Source organism: Acomys minous, assembly GCF_964271855.1.
Source record: "Acomys minous genome assembly, chromosome: 18".
Taxonomy (NCBI): domain Eukaryota; kingdom Metazoa; phylum Chordata; class Mammalia; order Rodentia; family Muridae; genus Acomys; species Acomys minous.
The window spans coordinates 54,298,258-54,313,818 of record NC_140501.1 but is presented as its reverse complement, the minus strand read 5'-3'; the positions used below and the strand labels follow the sequence as shown (position 1 = coordinate 54,313,818).

General features: G+C 40.6%; 1 protein-coding gene across 11 annotated transcripts in view; it reads right to left on the bottom strand.

Moving 5' to 3' along the window:
• Positions 1-15,561, bottom strand: part of HMBOX1 (homeobox containing 1) — a 137,743-nt gene that overhangs the window by 81,109 nt on the left and 41,073 nt on the right. For all 11 annotated transcript variants that reach the window (XM_084767194.1, XM_084767190.1, XM_084767197.1 and 8 more), the window contains exons 2-3: positions 7,804-7,883; positions 866-1,342 (exon numbers count right to left, since the gene is read on the bottom strand). In XM_084767194.1, the coding sequence (XP_084623320.1) occupies positions 866-1,342; positions 7,804-7,826 (500 nt within the window). In that variant the 5' untranslated portion in view covers positions 7,827-7,883. The remainder of the gene's footprint in view (positions 1-865; positions 1,343-7,803; positions 7,884-15,561) is intronic.

Genomic DNA, 15,561 nt, shown 5'->3' with positions numbered 1-15,561 from the left:
GTGTGCAGGAGTACCTGTGACATGACATGCTTGTAGTCAGAGGACTACTTTCAGGAACTGGTTCTTTCCTTCCACTGTGTGGGTTCCAGGGTTGGAACTCAGGCCCTCTGGCTTGGCAGCAAGCACCTTTATCCACTGAACCATCTCACCAGCTCCAAATCCTTATGTCTAAACAGAATAACCACATGGCTTATCTATCTACTCAGCTAACATGCTGAGCCCACACCACATCCTAAGGAAAGTTCCTTGTTCTAGACACAGGATGGAAAACACATACTTGTTACTGGGTCTGGTACAAAGTCCTGATTGCCTTGCCTGAAAGCAGGCTTCTTTTCATTGTGCTCAAACTCTGGGTGAGCATGCTTACTTGGTAACTGATGATGTATGATGTGCACGTGGGCACTGCATCTACTCCTAACATGAAAACTTCAGCTTTTTAGGAGCAGGATTGTATGTATGTATGTATGTATGTATGTATGTATGTATGTATGTATGTATGTTTCTTACTGAAAAGTACTTTTGACCCAATAGTGCTAAAATTGTGGCACTGATTGTAATGCTGAAAGGAAAATGAAGAGTACATATATTCTACATCATGGTAAATTTATCTTACCATTCAGAAAAAGTATTAACAATGAAAGATTGAGGACTGGACTGAATGAACTCTGTCAGCCAGAAGCTGTCTGCTACAGCCATAAATAGAGAAATCTGAGCTAAAACCACAATTTCAAGTTTCACTTTCATTTCCAAAGGGAGGGAGAAGCCGTTGTTCCTACTGGTAAGTTTCTGAAATACAGCCTAACTAAAAACAAGTCTTAGGAAATACAGATGTTTTGGGGGATTCTGAATGGGCAAAGTAACTAACCTCATTAATTCCTCCACTTTATCATCTACGTCTAGGTCCTCTTCTGAGGCTTCAAAGCTATATGACCTCGGGCCCATGCTGTTTACATGGTAGCGGGATGGCGACACCTTCCCATTGGATATGGACAATCGATCACTGTTCTCCCGCCCATTTTGATTGGTAGTGCAAGGCTGTGGGGAGGTGTCGTAACTGTTGCTGGGTGATGGCGACATTCCCGAGTGCTGGGTCTGCGTGGAAGCTGTGGCGGTAGAGGAAGAGGCTGGAACGTTGTTGGTACTGTTCCCATAGGAGCTTCCCCCGTAGCTGGACCTCCTCCCAAACTTATCACTATGCTCTTGATCAAGACGGTCCAAAGTTTCTAATGCATGGAGGATTTCATGTTTGGTCATCCCAGTACGCCGAAGACGTTGGAGCAGATCTATCTGTTCTATGGTAAATCTGGGTTCATCTGTATAGTGAGACATGGTTTCCAGCAAACTGGAGGAGGAAAAAAGAAAGATAAAAATGAAGTGCTTTTATTATCAACTAACAAAAAACATTTCATCATCAAGATTCCTCAGCAGAAGAGGCTTGATATCCGCACTGGCTCTGTTCACTGAACATCAGATTCTAAGGGATAGGGAGATGGCTCAGTCAAGTGACATGTTTCCTGCGTAAGCAGGGGTGTCTACACTCAGCCTCGTGCACCAGTGCAAAGGCTGGGAACAGCGGCACATGCCAGGAGTTCTAGCATTGGGGAGGTAGAGACAAGAAGGTCTTTGGGGCTTGCTGACCAGCTGGTCAAGCTAATCAGCGAAGCTCATCATCAGTGTGCTCAGTGAGAGACCCTGTCTCAAAAACCAAGGTGGAGAGCAACTGGCAAATACACGTCCTGTCCACTTCTGCCCTCCACATGCATTCATACTCATATTAGCAACACACAGATACACACAGACAACAGCAATAAAAGAAAAAGACATGAGTCCTGATAGACTTCTTTTTGTTGGGACATGGATCGGTACAGATCCCAAGTATAATACAAGTGCATCAGTTATAACATAAAACTCAACTTATAATGGAACGAAATGTATATTGTTCAGTTTTGGTAACTATCCAAAATCTGGACGCGAAATGTTAATTATGTAAAACATATCAATTTATCAAATAAAGTGATAGAGAGCATCAGGTCCAGACTATGTGATAATGTACAGGGTTGTTTTTTTTTTTTTTTCTGGTCTTGAAGTATATTGTTGTATAGAAGCATATTAATGGGAATTACTTTCCCAAACATCAGCAAAACTGACCAAGACCTCTTAGGCCATTTAGGACGAATGTTTTGCGTGACCGAGTCTAAGCGAGTACTAGTAACTAATGCAGCTGTGCCAGCGGGGAACGAGAGCAGCACACATAACACACATCAAGCACTGCTCCAGTTCTCAGCACTCTGGCGAGCTTCTTGTCTCCTCTGCATGCTCCCTGAATGGATCCCTCGTGTGTGCAGCCAACTGCAGCTATTCATGTCTCAGAAAAGTGGTGCTACATGTCTCTACCTTAGCTTGCACAAGACACTGTAGCATACCAGAAAATGTTTTCTTAGAGAGGAAATTAATATTTTGTTTAAGATATTAGCCCAGTGGTTCTCAACCTGTGGGCCACGACCCCTTTGGAGGTATGACATCAGAATACACAAATCTTTACATTATGACTCATAACAGTAGCAAAATTACACTTAAGAAATAGCAACAAAAATAGTTTTATGATTGAGGGTCACCACAACATGAGGAACTGCATTAAAGGGTTGTAACATTAGGAAGGAGGACCACTGCATTAGTCATATTAAAAAAAAATGCTCTCTCCTTGACTTACTTTTTTTATAAAAGCTGACTTTTAAAAAGATGTATGTATTTGTCTTTATTATTCTGTAGGCCCAAGTGTTAGTTTGCATGTATGTATGGGCACCACACGCACGCAGTGCCAGAAGACGGCACTGGGAAGTCCTGGAACTGGAGTTACAAACGGTTCTGTAAGATGCATGTGGGAGCTGAGAACCCAACCTAGGTTTTCTGCAAACACAGCAGTGCTCTTAACTGCTGAGCCATCTCTCTAGCCCCTAAAATCTGACTTCTGAATTCAGGATTTTTGAAAGTGATAACCATCTCTATTTTAATTTGTATTTTCTAGTGACAAATATGATGTGATATGGAACAGCCTTGCAATAAATAAGCAAAAACTAAGAGAAACAGAAGTCAAGAGGTTTCCTTCTGCTTTATAGACAAATGTGCTCTAGGCCAGTCCCTAACCCTGTTGGAGAGCTTACTATTTCTTCATCCCTCTGCACTGTACAAACTCCAATTGTGCAGTCACTTTTCCTCAGGAACTGGATGAGACTTTCATATGATATAACCTCTCCTAATCCTCACAGCAACTCTCTGTGGTAGACACAATTCCTTTTGTCTTGCTTTAATGTTTCATTATGAACTGTTAAAGAAAGTGAGGCTAGAATACTTTTGTATCTTTCAGAATGTCTAAAGCCACCAATGACACAAAGATAAGACTTTTCACAGCTCATCTCGGCAAAAGAGTTCAAGGTCATCTTGTAACTTAGTGAGACCTGCCCTAAAACAAAACTCAAGTACTCATCAAGAGCAGTGCACAGTCTTAGCCACTGAGCTACCTTTCTGGCCTCTTTCTTTTCTTCTGTCCTTCCTTTATTTATTAATTAATTAATTTATTTTCTTTCAAGTAGTTGCCAAACCAAAGTCATTTACCCCTGAATTTAGTGGGTTGGCAAATTTCAGGTTTTCCTCATAATTATTTTTTCATCTTCATAGTTACTTTCCCTTGGAAATAAAAGGCTGTTTCGGTATCTTCTGTTCTCATCCAATCAAGGCACTTCACAAACTGGTCTTCCCTTAGATGCCTAACTTTAAGGACTATTTTATCCACTGCAGGAAAGTTAAGCATATTTCCCCATCCTGCTCAAGCAGAGCAGACAGTAAGTCACATGCTGTTCCTCAAGCCTCCCTCTGCATGGCTCAACACTGTCTATTATCATAAATTTACACAGAATCTGAGATGTTTTACACCATTTAGGAATCATCAACAACTGGAAGCCAAGCAGGGTGTGGTGGTGCCCACCTGTAATCCCAGAAGAGGCAGAGGTAGGTGGATCTCTGTGAGTTTGAGGCCAGCCTGGTCTACAAAGCAAGCCTAGGACAGCCACAGAGAAACCCTGTCTCAAAAAACAAAAACAAAAACAAGCAAAGCAATTGGAAACCACTTTCATTCCAAATCATAAAGGGAGAAGGAACTAGGGCCCATCTATTACTTTGAGAGCCCAGAACACGTAGTCATTTCTAAGGACAAGCTCTTGGGTCAGCTATTCACAGAAATCAACTCCTGGTGAACAGACTGCACAGGACTCTCACCCTGGCTCTTTGCAAAATGTTCTACTTTGACTATGGTAAAATGGGCAGTATAACTGTGCTAAGCCACAGCAAGACTTTCATCTGGTAAATTCACACACTGACGCAGGAGCTGGTAGGAGAACAAAGCAGACAACCTTAAAATGCAGAGAACAAGGAGAAATCCCTGTAGCCTTCCTATTGCTGTTCTTAAGAGTCCCTTACAGTCCTGCTCTTCTTTCCTTATGTGGGGCAATCAGCTTCCCTCTACACTTCACTGTGTTTAAATGGATTATGGATGTCTGAAATTTGTACCAAGAGCAGGCCCTGCTGCCAAGGGAGCTAAAGCAGAGGTCACAGTTGCCAGAACTGAATGGTGGCAGAAAGGAGAAAGACAAGGGCATTCTGAGCAGGATCACATCATGTATATGACACTGAAGACATAGTATGTCACCAAGGACAGACAGACCGACAGACAGACAGACTGACAGACAGACAGACAGACAGACAGACAGACACACACACACACACACACACACACACACACACACACACACACACACACACACTGATCAGAAGCTCTCTTGGATATTAAGAATACTATGCCAATGTGCATCAATACACATGACAGGATATATTATGCCAGTTTCCATTTGGATGTATCTTAATTTACCTAGTTGTAAGCACAGCATCATAAAAGTATAGCAGTAGATGACCTACAAAGGTCATCTAGTACCATAATGCCAGCTATCCTTTTACGACAAAAGAAGATAGCATGGAGGGGCTAAATTACTTTTCTCATGCACAAAGATCACTCTCAGGATTAAGGGGCAGTTTTTGCTTTAAATTACTAGTTTGAATGCAGGCTGCAGCTAACCGTGATTGAAAATAATGTGAGAATTTTAACACTTGAGTAACATAGACAAAGATTAAAATAGAAAAGAATAATTCAGTTCAGAACTTATGGCTCAATACCTAAATTGATACTGTAAGACCACAGTACATCTTGAGACAGTAACTACATAAGCCACAAGGCAGGGTATACCTTTATAAGTGATGGTCTAAAGAAACACAACAGAAGAGTCTAGCTAGTGCACTCAGAAATGATTAATTAGCGTTGAAATCACACAGGCAAAAATAGCATGAATTTTAAAGCATCAATAAATAGTTAAGACTTTTTAAGCAAAGTCTTCTCCCAGATTATTTCTTTCTGCTGTTTTTATTATCAGAATGACTAGGCAGAACCCATTTTGCCTTGCATCTGTGGTCAGTGTAGGAGGATTCAGAACATCCCAGGCCCTTCTTACTACTTACACAGACCCCTTCCTTTCTTGACTATCACTACCAAAGGAGTGGCTGCTCTAACATAAGAAAAATGACACATAAGAGTAAGTAAGAAATAACGTTTTACAAATATCTGAGCTTCATAGTAGGATAAAGTGATTTTATAATTCAAATTATTAGGATTATTCTAGGCCATGTATCAAGTTTAAGGGCAGTCTGGGCTACATAAGACCCTGTCTCAAAATACAAAACAGAACTGTGTACTTAAGTGGCAGCAGTGAGGGTGGAGGATGTGTTAGGGGGTGTCCTTTGTGTGCCAATGAATTGTGTGATGTATGAAATTATATTTTGATCATCTCTTATTTCCATTATCAATCAAGTTTATAGACAGAGATAAAATTTTGGTGTGAAAAAGCCAGCTGTGGTGGTACATACCTACAATGCCAGCGCTCAGGAGGATGAGGCAGAATGTTTGTGAGTTCAAAGCCAACCTGAGGTATAAAGCAACTTCCAGGCTACTGTAGACACAGTGAGACTCTAGTCTCAAAAAACGAAAACAAAAACACAAAAAACAAAACCTTAGGTGGCCTGGTGGCACTCGCCTTTAATCCCAGCACTTGGGAAGCAGAGGCAGGCCGATCTCTGTGAGTTCAAGGGCAGCCTGGTCCACAAAGCAAGTCCAGGACAGCCAGAGCTCTATTACACAGAGAAACCTTGTCTTGAAAAAACAAACAAACAAACAAACAATAACAAAAAGCAAGGGTAGAGATGAAAAAAAAAAAAAAAAACAAAGAAAGCAACAGGCAGGCAGGTAGGGTAACAAGCAAGCAGGTGGGTGGGTGGGGAGGGCAAAGTCTCAAAGATAAAGTGCCTTTCCTAGGCCACTGCGACTCAGGAGAGACTCAGGCCACAGTTCCTGTCACTTGGCTCTCTTCCAGAGACTTCACTAAATCAAAGAAGGTGTGTGTGTGTGTGTGTGTGTGTGTGTGTGTGTGTGTGTTTTGGGGGCTTGAAAGAAAAACCTAAATAATAAAGAAAACCAATCGTAATGTCTACTTATTAGATTATAGAACTGTCAACCAAAACAGAAAAAATTTAAGTGAAACAGACGCCACCAAATTTTAGAAATTACTTAGGCTCAGGGCACTCTGCACTAGACGCTAAAGATGCACTTAATGAGCTAATAGGCCCTTTATCTTCTCTAATTTCTGAAATTCCCGGAATACTTTTATTCCAAGGGCTATTTCATATGAACTAGTGGTTACAGTTCATATTCCAGCACAAAAACACCCTTGACACAACACCATCACTGTCTCCATTTGTAACTTTCTGCCTTGACTCCAAAGAGCAGCTAGCAACTACATTAGCTAATAGGCAGAACTATGTTACTGTCTGCGGTGGGGAGAGAGAAATGGCTTAGGAGCCTTTAGGAGAGTGCACGCAAAGCAAGCGCTAAGAGAACATGCCTTCTGCATTCTGTTTATTCCTAAGAATGCAACAGGAGTTCTCCAACATTTAACTGTCTACCTCACAAGCCTCTAGGCTACTACACAGTTAAAAATAATAAACATGGGATGGAGAGGAGGCCTGGCAGCTAAGAGCAACCTGCTACTCTTGTGGAAGACCTGAGCTTGGTCCCCAGCACTCAGATGAAACAGCTAACAGCCACCCCAGATCTGGAGGAGCCGACACTGCTGGCTTCTTTGGGTACCTGCACTCACTTGTGCATATCATCACATATACATAATTAAAATAATTTTTCACAAAATAATAAATATGAAAACTATCTTTAAATGAAAAAATTAATGTCAAATACAATGTTGAAAGTAAAAATAGTTAAAAAAAAAAAAAAAAGAAAAAGAAAAAGAAAGAAAACAAAATCACAAGTATGAAACCTCACTCCTCACCATACTTGTGTACTTATGTACCTTCATGTCAAAAAGATATGCCATCTGAATAAGTTTCCTAAAATTCTGTTTGAGCTTGGGCTGGTGAGATGGCTCAAAGGATAAAAATGTGTGCTGCTAAATGTGATAAAGCTGAGTTTGAGCCCACATGGAAGGAGAGTACCACCTTCCACCAACCTGTTCTCACCGCCACACACAAGCACAAGTAAATGAAGAACCATCCCCAACACATAAAGAAATAGTTGCCATTTGAAAGAATTATTTGAATTCTAAAAACATTTGTTGTCAAATTCGAGTCGGGATCCTAGCAGTTTAGCATCACTAAAGCTGTTGGCAGGCTGAGAGTGGAGAATCAGATACTTACACCACTGGAAAGGAGCTGAGCATACTTTACATGAGGTGGGTCAATGGCCTTTGCAGAGATGGCCAGCCGTATTTACCATTCTGTAGAATAAAGACAGAAAATTGAGAAACAGTTATGTAACTCAGCATTGAATAAAAAGGTTAATTATGCAACTTTGGGGTATTAAGAGTTAGCATTAGCTAATCATATCTTGTAATTTTTAAATGAAATATTGAATTGGAGCAAAACTTTAAAAAAAAACACAGAAAAATGACATTAACAGCTTTTCAAGAGCAATAGAAAGAAAGAAAGAAAGAAAGAAAGAAAGAAAGAAAGAAAGAAAGAAAATCACCATATTTAACTTGCTATTGGGAACCACCTATAGAAGTGAATCTAAGCTTGCAACGAGACTCACACACTGTAATGGCATTTGACAAACCCTTAACTGGAGACTACCAGACCAGTGCTCTACTGTGCTCCACTCCCCCAGATTTCAGCTGTCTTGTCCATTAATAGCAGGCACTTATCAAAGCAAGGCCCGGCATAGCTCAAGAGCAGGTGAGCTCTGGGGTATACAGCTAGTGTAGTGCTAATCTTGCTGCTAGGTGGACTCAATTTCTCTGAGTCTCAATTGTCACAACTATAAAAAGGGGATAACATAGCTCCTTCAGAGAGCTACTCAAAAATGTTTGAGGGCCAGGTGCAGAGGCGCACACCTGTAATCCCAGCACTCAGGGAGAGGCAGGTGGATCTCTGGGAGTTAGAGGCCAGCCTAGTTTATAAAGGGAGTCCAGGACAGCCAGAGCTACACAGAGAAACCCTATCTCAAAAAAACAAAAATTGAGAATGCTTTTAGTTTTTAAGTGGGTGTGATGAAGCACTTCACACACTAGCACTGTTGTAGCTTAAAAAGGATTCTCACATAGGAGTGGCCAGAGTGAGGCTAGCACATTTATCTTCTGGTCTGTATTGTTCTGTTTCAGGAATCAAAGGCTAAAGACTGAATTTATCAGCCATTTCAAACCTTAATCTGTTGATAAAGACAACTATTTCCATAAATTACAGATTGAAGATTACAAATCAGAAGTGAATTAGTAAAAATGTTGACATGAAAGACATTAAAACACATATCACGATTTAACTATTTTAATTAGACCCCACGGGGGCTGGAGAGACAGCTCAGTGGTTAAGAGCACTTGCTGCTCCTCCAGAGGACACAGGTTTGATTCCCAGAACCCACATAGGCATTGACAACTATGTCTAACTTCAGCTCCAGAAGATTCAATGCCCCCTTTTTATCTCAGTGGGCCTTGTGTGTACGTGTAGGCAAAATACACATACGCATAAAATAAAGATAAATAAGTCAGACAAGCCTTTAATGCCAGCACTCAGGAGGCAGAGGCAGGCGCACCGCTGTGAGTTGAAGGCCAGCCTGGTCTACAAAGTGAGTCCAGGATGGCCAAGGCTACACAGAGAAACCCTGTCTTGAAAAACCAAAAATAAATAAATAAATAAATAAATAAATAAATAAATAAATGAGTGGGGCTGGTAAGGCAGCCCAGGGTAAAGTGCCTGCCACACAAACATGAATAACAGAGTTTGATTCCCAGCACTGATTTTAAAACAAAACAACAAAAAATAAACTAATCAATTGGAAACAAAACTGCTGCCAGAGCAGATGTGTCTGTTAGAAAAGTCTTTATTATGAATATATTTTAAAATGGCATATTCTATAGACCTCTAAAGTGTTTGAAAACCATCTATTTGCCTACCATTATATAGTGCTATAGTGCATAATCACATCTATCTACCTATCCATCTATCATCTACCCATTGACAGTATATTACAATAGAGCAACGTTGCTTGTTTCTAGCTATGTGCAATCTGCTTAACCTTGAAAGCATATACAAGAGACTAAATAAAGCTTATTTCTGTAATTAACAAAACTAGAACCTAACAAGACTACAATTAAGATTATTTATAGATGACTAATTACTAACTTGCATATCCAATCATCCTGAACAGCTTGCAATAGTTAGCTTTCATAAGACTAGAACTTTAGATCATGTTTTCAAATTAGTTGCATAAGTACAATACATGAAGCAAAAGTTGAACAAAATAACTTTAAATCTCAATCAATATACAATAATCCATACCACTGCAAAATATTTGAGACTAGTAGGTTCAACAATCTAACTTTTATCTTATAGTCCTATGTCCTCCCCCCTTTTCCTTTTATCATTCCTTTTTTTTTTTCTCCTTTCCCCAAGATAATAAGAGAAAAAAGAGGGGGAGATACAGGATTACAGGATAAAGGGTAGATTACTGAATTTACTAGTCTCAAATATTTTGCATTGGTATAGATTATTATATGTTGATAGAAATTTAAGATGGTTTTTTCAACTCTTGCTTCGTGTAATAAGCAACTCACTGTATAGTGATAGAAACTTAAGGTTATTTTGTTCAGTTTTTGCTTAAGGTATTGTATTTATGCAACTAATTTGAAAACATGATATAAAGTTCTAGTCTTATGAAAGTAGTAATTAGTCATCTATAAATAATCTTAATTGTAGTCTTGTTAGATACTAGTTTTGTTAATTACAGAAATAAGCTTTATTTAGTCTCTTGTATATGTTTTCAAGGTTAAGCAGATTGTACATAGCTAAAAACAAGCAATGTTGCTCTATTCTAATATACTGTCAATAGATAGATGATAAATAGATATGATTATTCACTATATAATGGCAGATAAATAGATGGTCTTTAAACACTTCAGAGGTCTACAGAATATGGCATTTAAAATGTTTTAATAATAAAAGGCCTTTCTGACAGAGAGACGCATCTGCTCCTGGCAGCACCTTTAGTCTACTTCAAAAAAGTTGATGGGCATCAAAGAATCAAATGTAGCAAGATAGCCACAGGAGAAAACCTGTCCTTCAACTGCTGACAGCCGGCTCTGTCCAACTGTGAACGACCAGGACACAGGGAACTTGACTGTCCAGCTTTGCAGACACTAAGGAGCCAGCTCCTCAAAATTCCTGCCTCACAGAAACGTCTGTCAGATATTCTGGGCCAGTAGGCTGAAGAGTGGATGTACCAAAGACACAGAGAAACCTCTGGTGACTGTGCAGGCAGTCAGCTGTCTTTGTCATTTCTATAGTTCTGGAAGCTACTTGCTCTATGCTCCTTACATAATTAGGTTAATATTATTTCCTTCTAAAGTCTCTGATGGGGTTGAAGACTAGATACAGTCATAGCCTTACTATAATTAAGATTAGTTGTTTGGGAACTAAGACAATGTTTTAGGTCTAAAATGATGTTTTAAGGTCTAGATAGATTGTTTAGGTTGATAGATACAAGGTATAAGAAAGTGATTTAGGTACAGAACTTTGGTCTCACCAAGATAGGATAGATAATGTAATACTTTCCTCAAGAGTGCCAAATATAAATGGACTGGATATTATAAACATAACTCTTACCTGATAATTCTAAAAATTATTGTATATAGTTTGTTAATGTTAGAAAAAAGGCCATATTTTTAAAACAAAAAGGGGGACATGTAATGGAAGTTTTGGTTTGTTTTAAAACTCAGTAATGCTATGTAACCATGTTTTTGTTTTAATCCCAAGTGTGGGGTTTCAGTTTGGGCTTTAGTTTATCCAGCAGCTGATAACTGCCCCCGTGCAGAGTGTAGTCTTTTGCCCACTAGTAACTGCCTGCCTCGTGGGTCACAGAGAGGGGTGTTGTCTTTGCCAGCTGCAGTTAGTTTAATTCTGAGGACTATATGAGAGCAGAGGGACGGAGGGAAGGAGGGAGAGATATGGGGGAGGGGGGCGCAGGCAGGAGAGGGAGAGAAGGAGGGGGCGTGAGCAGGAGAGGGAGAGAGAAGGGCTGGCTTTAATCAACCCTAAATAGCTGGGAGAAATAAAGAGATCTACATCCTCTGCTCTTCCCTAACCTTCTTTCTCTCATATCCAGTATTGGGGTGTCGGAAGGGATTGGGGTGGAGAAGGGAGGTAGAGGCAGTAAATACCCCAAATAAAATAGTTTAAAATATAGGGGCAACACAAAAACAACAAAAATAATTACTCAATAAAATTAATTAAACTCAGAAGTACTGTGGGGAAGTGGAGATGGGAGGCTCCCTGGGGCTCGCTGGCCAGCAGGGCTCGCTAATTAGTGAGCTCCAGGTTCAGTGAGAGACCTTGTCTTAAAAAAGTAAGGTGGAGGGCAAATAAGGAAGACACTTGATGTTCACTTCTGGCCTTCACACCGACTTACACACACGACCATACAAACACAGAGATGAAGAAAAAGTTATGGAAATTTGTAAATGTTGCAAACACAGAAAGAATCCAGAACTAACTACTCAGTGCTACCAACACCCAGCATGGCCAGTTAGCAGCTCAGACCCTACTACCCTGTCACCCTGTGCCTACGGTGATTTTCACACAGATTCCAAGCCTCATATGAGTAATGCTTATCAAGCTTCAATATCTGGTTTCCAGATCCAGAATAGATAAGCCATAAATCCTTTAAAGGGAGCTAAGAATAAAAAAGGTTTAATCACAGAATTAAAAACAAAGGCCAGTTACCTGAAAACACACACATACACACACACACCCCAACAACGACAACAACTTTTTTGTTTGTTTTGTTTTTCGAGACAGGGTTTCTCTGTGTAGTCTTGACTATCCTGGACTCGCTTTGTAGACCAGGCTGAAGACAACTATTTATTTAGAGACATGGAACAAAGCTGGTCTTCAAAACTGTTACTGTTTATGATCTGTGTTTTAGAAGGGAGCGACTGTGGCATACATGTACTTTCAGGTTGTTTCTGGAGAGCTGAGGACGGAACTACACTAGGGGCTCTAACACACTAGGCCCCACTCCACCACTCTGTGTCCCCAGCCTGAAGCAATTTTTAGTTAAAGAAAAAACAATTAAAAGCTTATGCTTTAGGGCATTAGTCAGAGGTGTTTCACTCATGTCAAACATTTTTCCTTTGAACAATTCCAGATAAATATTGCCGTCTATATTTAGCTTCTATCTGAGAGCAGATGGTAAGTGCGGGGTGAGGAATGGTTGGTGACATGTGAGAAGACAGATTCACAGATACAGAAATGTAAAAAGCATCATGGTTAGAATAGTAGGCCTTAGGGGGTTGGGGCTTAGTTCAGTGCTAGAGCGATTGCCTAGTAAGTGCAAGGCCTTGGGTCTGGTCCTCAGATCCAGAAGCGGGGAGAAGGGCAGAGAAAGTGCATTATTACGGCTATCCAAAGTGGGTATGCCAGCCATCCTAGCACTTGGGAAGACCAGCCTGGGCTACAAAGTGAGTTCCAGACTAGCCTGGGCTACAAAGGGAGACCCTGTGTGCCCTCTAACTACTACTACCAAAAATGATATCAAACACTAACTTCTCAAATAATTCCCTAGCTAGTTTCAGACTATATAAACTTAATGACTATTCTCTCAGCCAGATTCACCGGGCAAAGGCTTTACGTGAACCAATTTATTGAGGTTCACAATCACCTGAGAAACATTAAGACACTAGCTGCCTAAGGTCAATCAGTTTTTCTCATAGAATTACAGGCTTCGTCTTCAAACTGTAGGGTTAATGACACCATTATTATTTCTGTATTGTTTCTCTGGAGCAAATGTTTCACTGGGATAGGTGCTGCGAGCTGCACTGAGCATGTACAGCGTTCATGATTAAACAGGCGTGGTGCATACCCTGGAGATTTTTTATTCTGGAAGAATTACTGCACACACTACTTGTCAAGATCTTCTAGCCTTGCTGATACTCGTGCTGCTTCGCCTTCTCCAGCCCTGGGAAACTTCATGGAGATTTCTAAAGCTGTTTCTCGTCACTTCAACCCCCTCACCTGGCTTGAAAGATACAGACTAGAGTTCTGTCCTTTTTACACACGCAACTTATAAGATAGTAGCATAGCATTTGCAAACAGCTTCCTCGCTGGGCATTCCCATGGCTTCCTCATTTACCCTCATGCGACCTTCTTTCAGTGTGGTGGGAGGGCTTCCCTAAGGAGCATGGCGTCCCAGACTCTACACAAGATTCCTGCAGAGTAACTAGGGCAGAGCACAGGAACTAGGCTCCTGGTCCCAGACAATCGCATTAGATGCTCTGCCCCACCAAGTCTGTGTGTTTTTTCAGATAATGTACAGTTTGTTTGCAAGCCATGGAGCACACACTCATGGCACAATTACATGTTTTCTCAGCTTTCTTTTCTAAACTCTGCTTTTATTTTGAATGACAAAATAGTCATATATTTGCTTTTTTCCTAATCACATACCTAATTTTATTCTTTCTGTGACCACTGCCTAGAAGCTACACCTGCTTCTTATTAACAGAAAGAAGAAAGTAAGACATCCATATCCATGTGGCTCCTGGGAAGGAGTCCCTAGGCACTGTAACTCTTTCCTAAGTACCCCCAGGGGTATCAACACCCACAATCAGAAATCCCAGACTGCCTCATGCCTGAGACAGTCTAACGGTACAGAGATTATTTGTCTTGATTACCTTAAAATGTCTAAGTTTGGTCACTAGTCACCATATCATCTACTTTATAGCTTCCTTATTATCAACAGTGTCCATCTGATAACTCAACTATGCTGTGAATTCAAGGAATACTCCTGGTCAGAGTTAAGCCTGCATCTCTCCCTGAACATAAAGAGCTAATATACTGACCAAATCCAGAAGCACCTTCTCAGCAGCATCAGCACTGATGTCATGTCCTCATGGCTTGTTTATTATGTGTTCTGCTTTGACTTTTGATTGATTTAAAGTCAAAGCCCATGTGTGGGGCAGCTACTGTTTATAATATTCTACTTCGTATCCCATTCTATGGAGGTCTCAGGGTGTTCCACTCTCATGGGCTTGCTATTGCTAAGTTACACATGACCGCTCACTCCAGTCTTACTGCAAAAGTCAGGGATAGCATGTAGAATATTCTCTCCATGACAGGCTAGAGCAGTTGTGCCTCAGAAACACCGGGATGACTTTTACAGGAGAAAATCCAAGTTAACCTAGGACCTACTGAGCTCAAAGCTGAAGAAGCAGGAGGGAATCCAAGATGATTTCTGAACAGCCCCTAAGGTAATCTTACTTGTAAATTACTGGCTTAAAGGATAATGCAAACTATATAATAACACAATGTCATATATCTTAGGTGAAACATAATGCTGCCTGGGTATAAAAGTAAATGAGCCTAGTATTATTAGCCCAAGGATGTAGCTCTGTCCTAACATGTTTGCCTAACATGCTCAAGGCCCTGGGTTCAAATATAAGCATTACAAATGCATATAGCTGGAGATCATAAATGTATAGGTGTATGTGCCTGTGCTGTAATATCAGTAATTCCAAGCTAAATACTTAAAAAAAATTAGATTACCCATCACTAAAGGTAAAATTGACAGCAGCTAAAACAGTTCCACTGCAAAGGAATTCATGAGATACTGGACCAGTGCCTTAACTGTTCCCCAACTAGCCTCTAACCTTTACTTCTCATCTCACATAGTGAACAGCTGCCCTAGGCAATCAGCTCTGCTAGCCCTTCAGGAACACAACACCTCCCTCCCAACCACGGGGAACTCTTTTATTTATAAGTCATCAATGCCCATCACAGTATTCTTCTATTATCCCGTTACATACGGTAACCTGTTGATGTAACTGTACTCTCTACCCGAGTAAGAGCTTAAAAGCAAGGACTGCTTCCTATCAGTTGATGCAGTCCCATTCCCTAACCGTGTGCTGACTT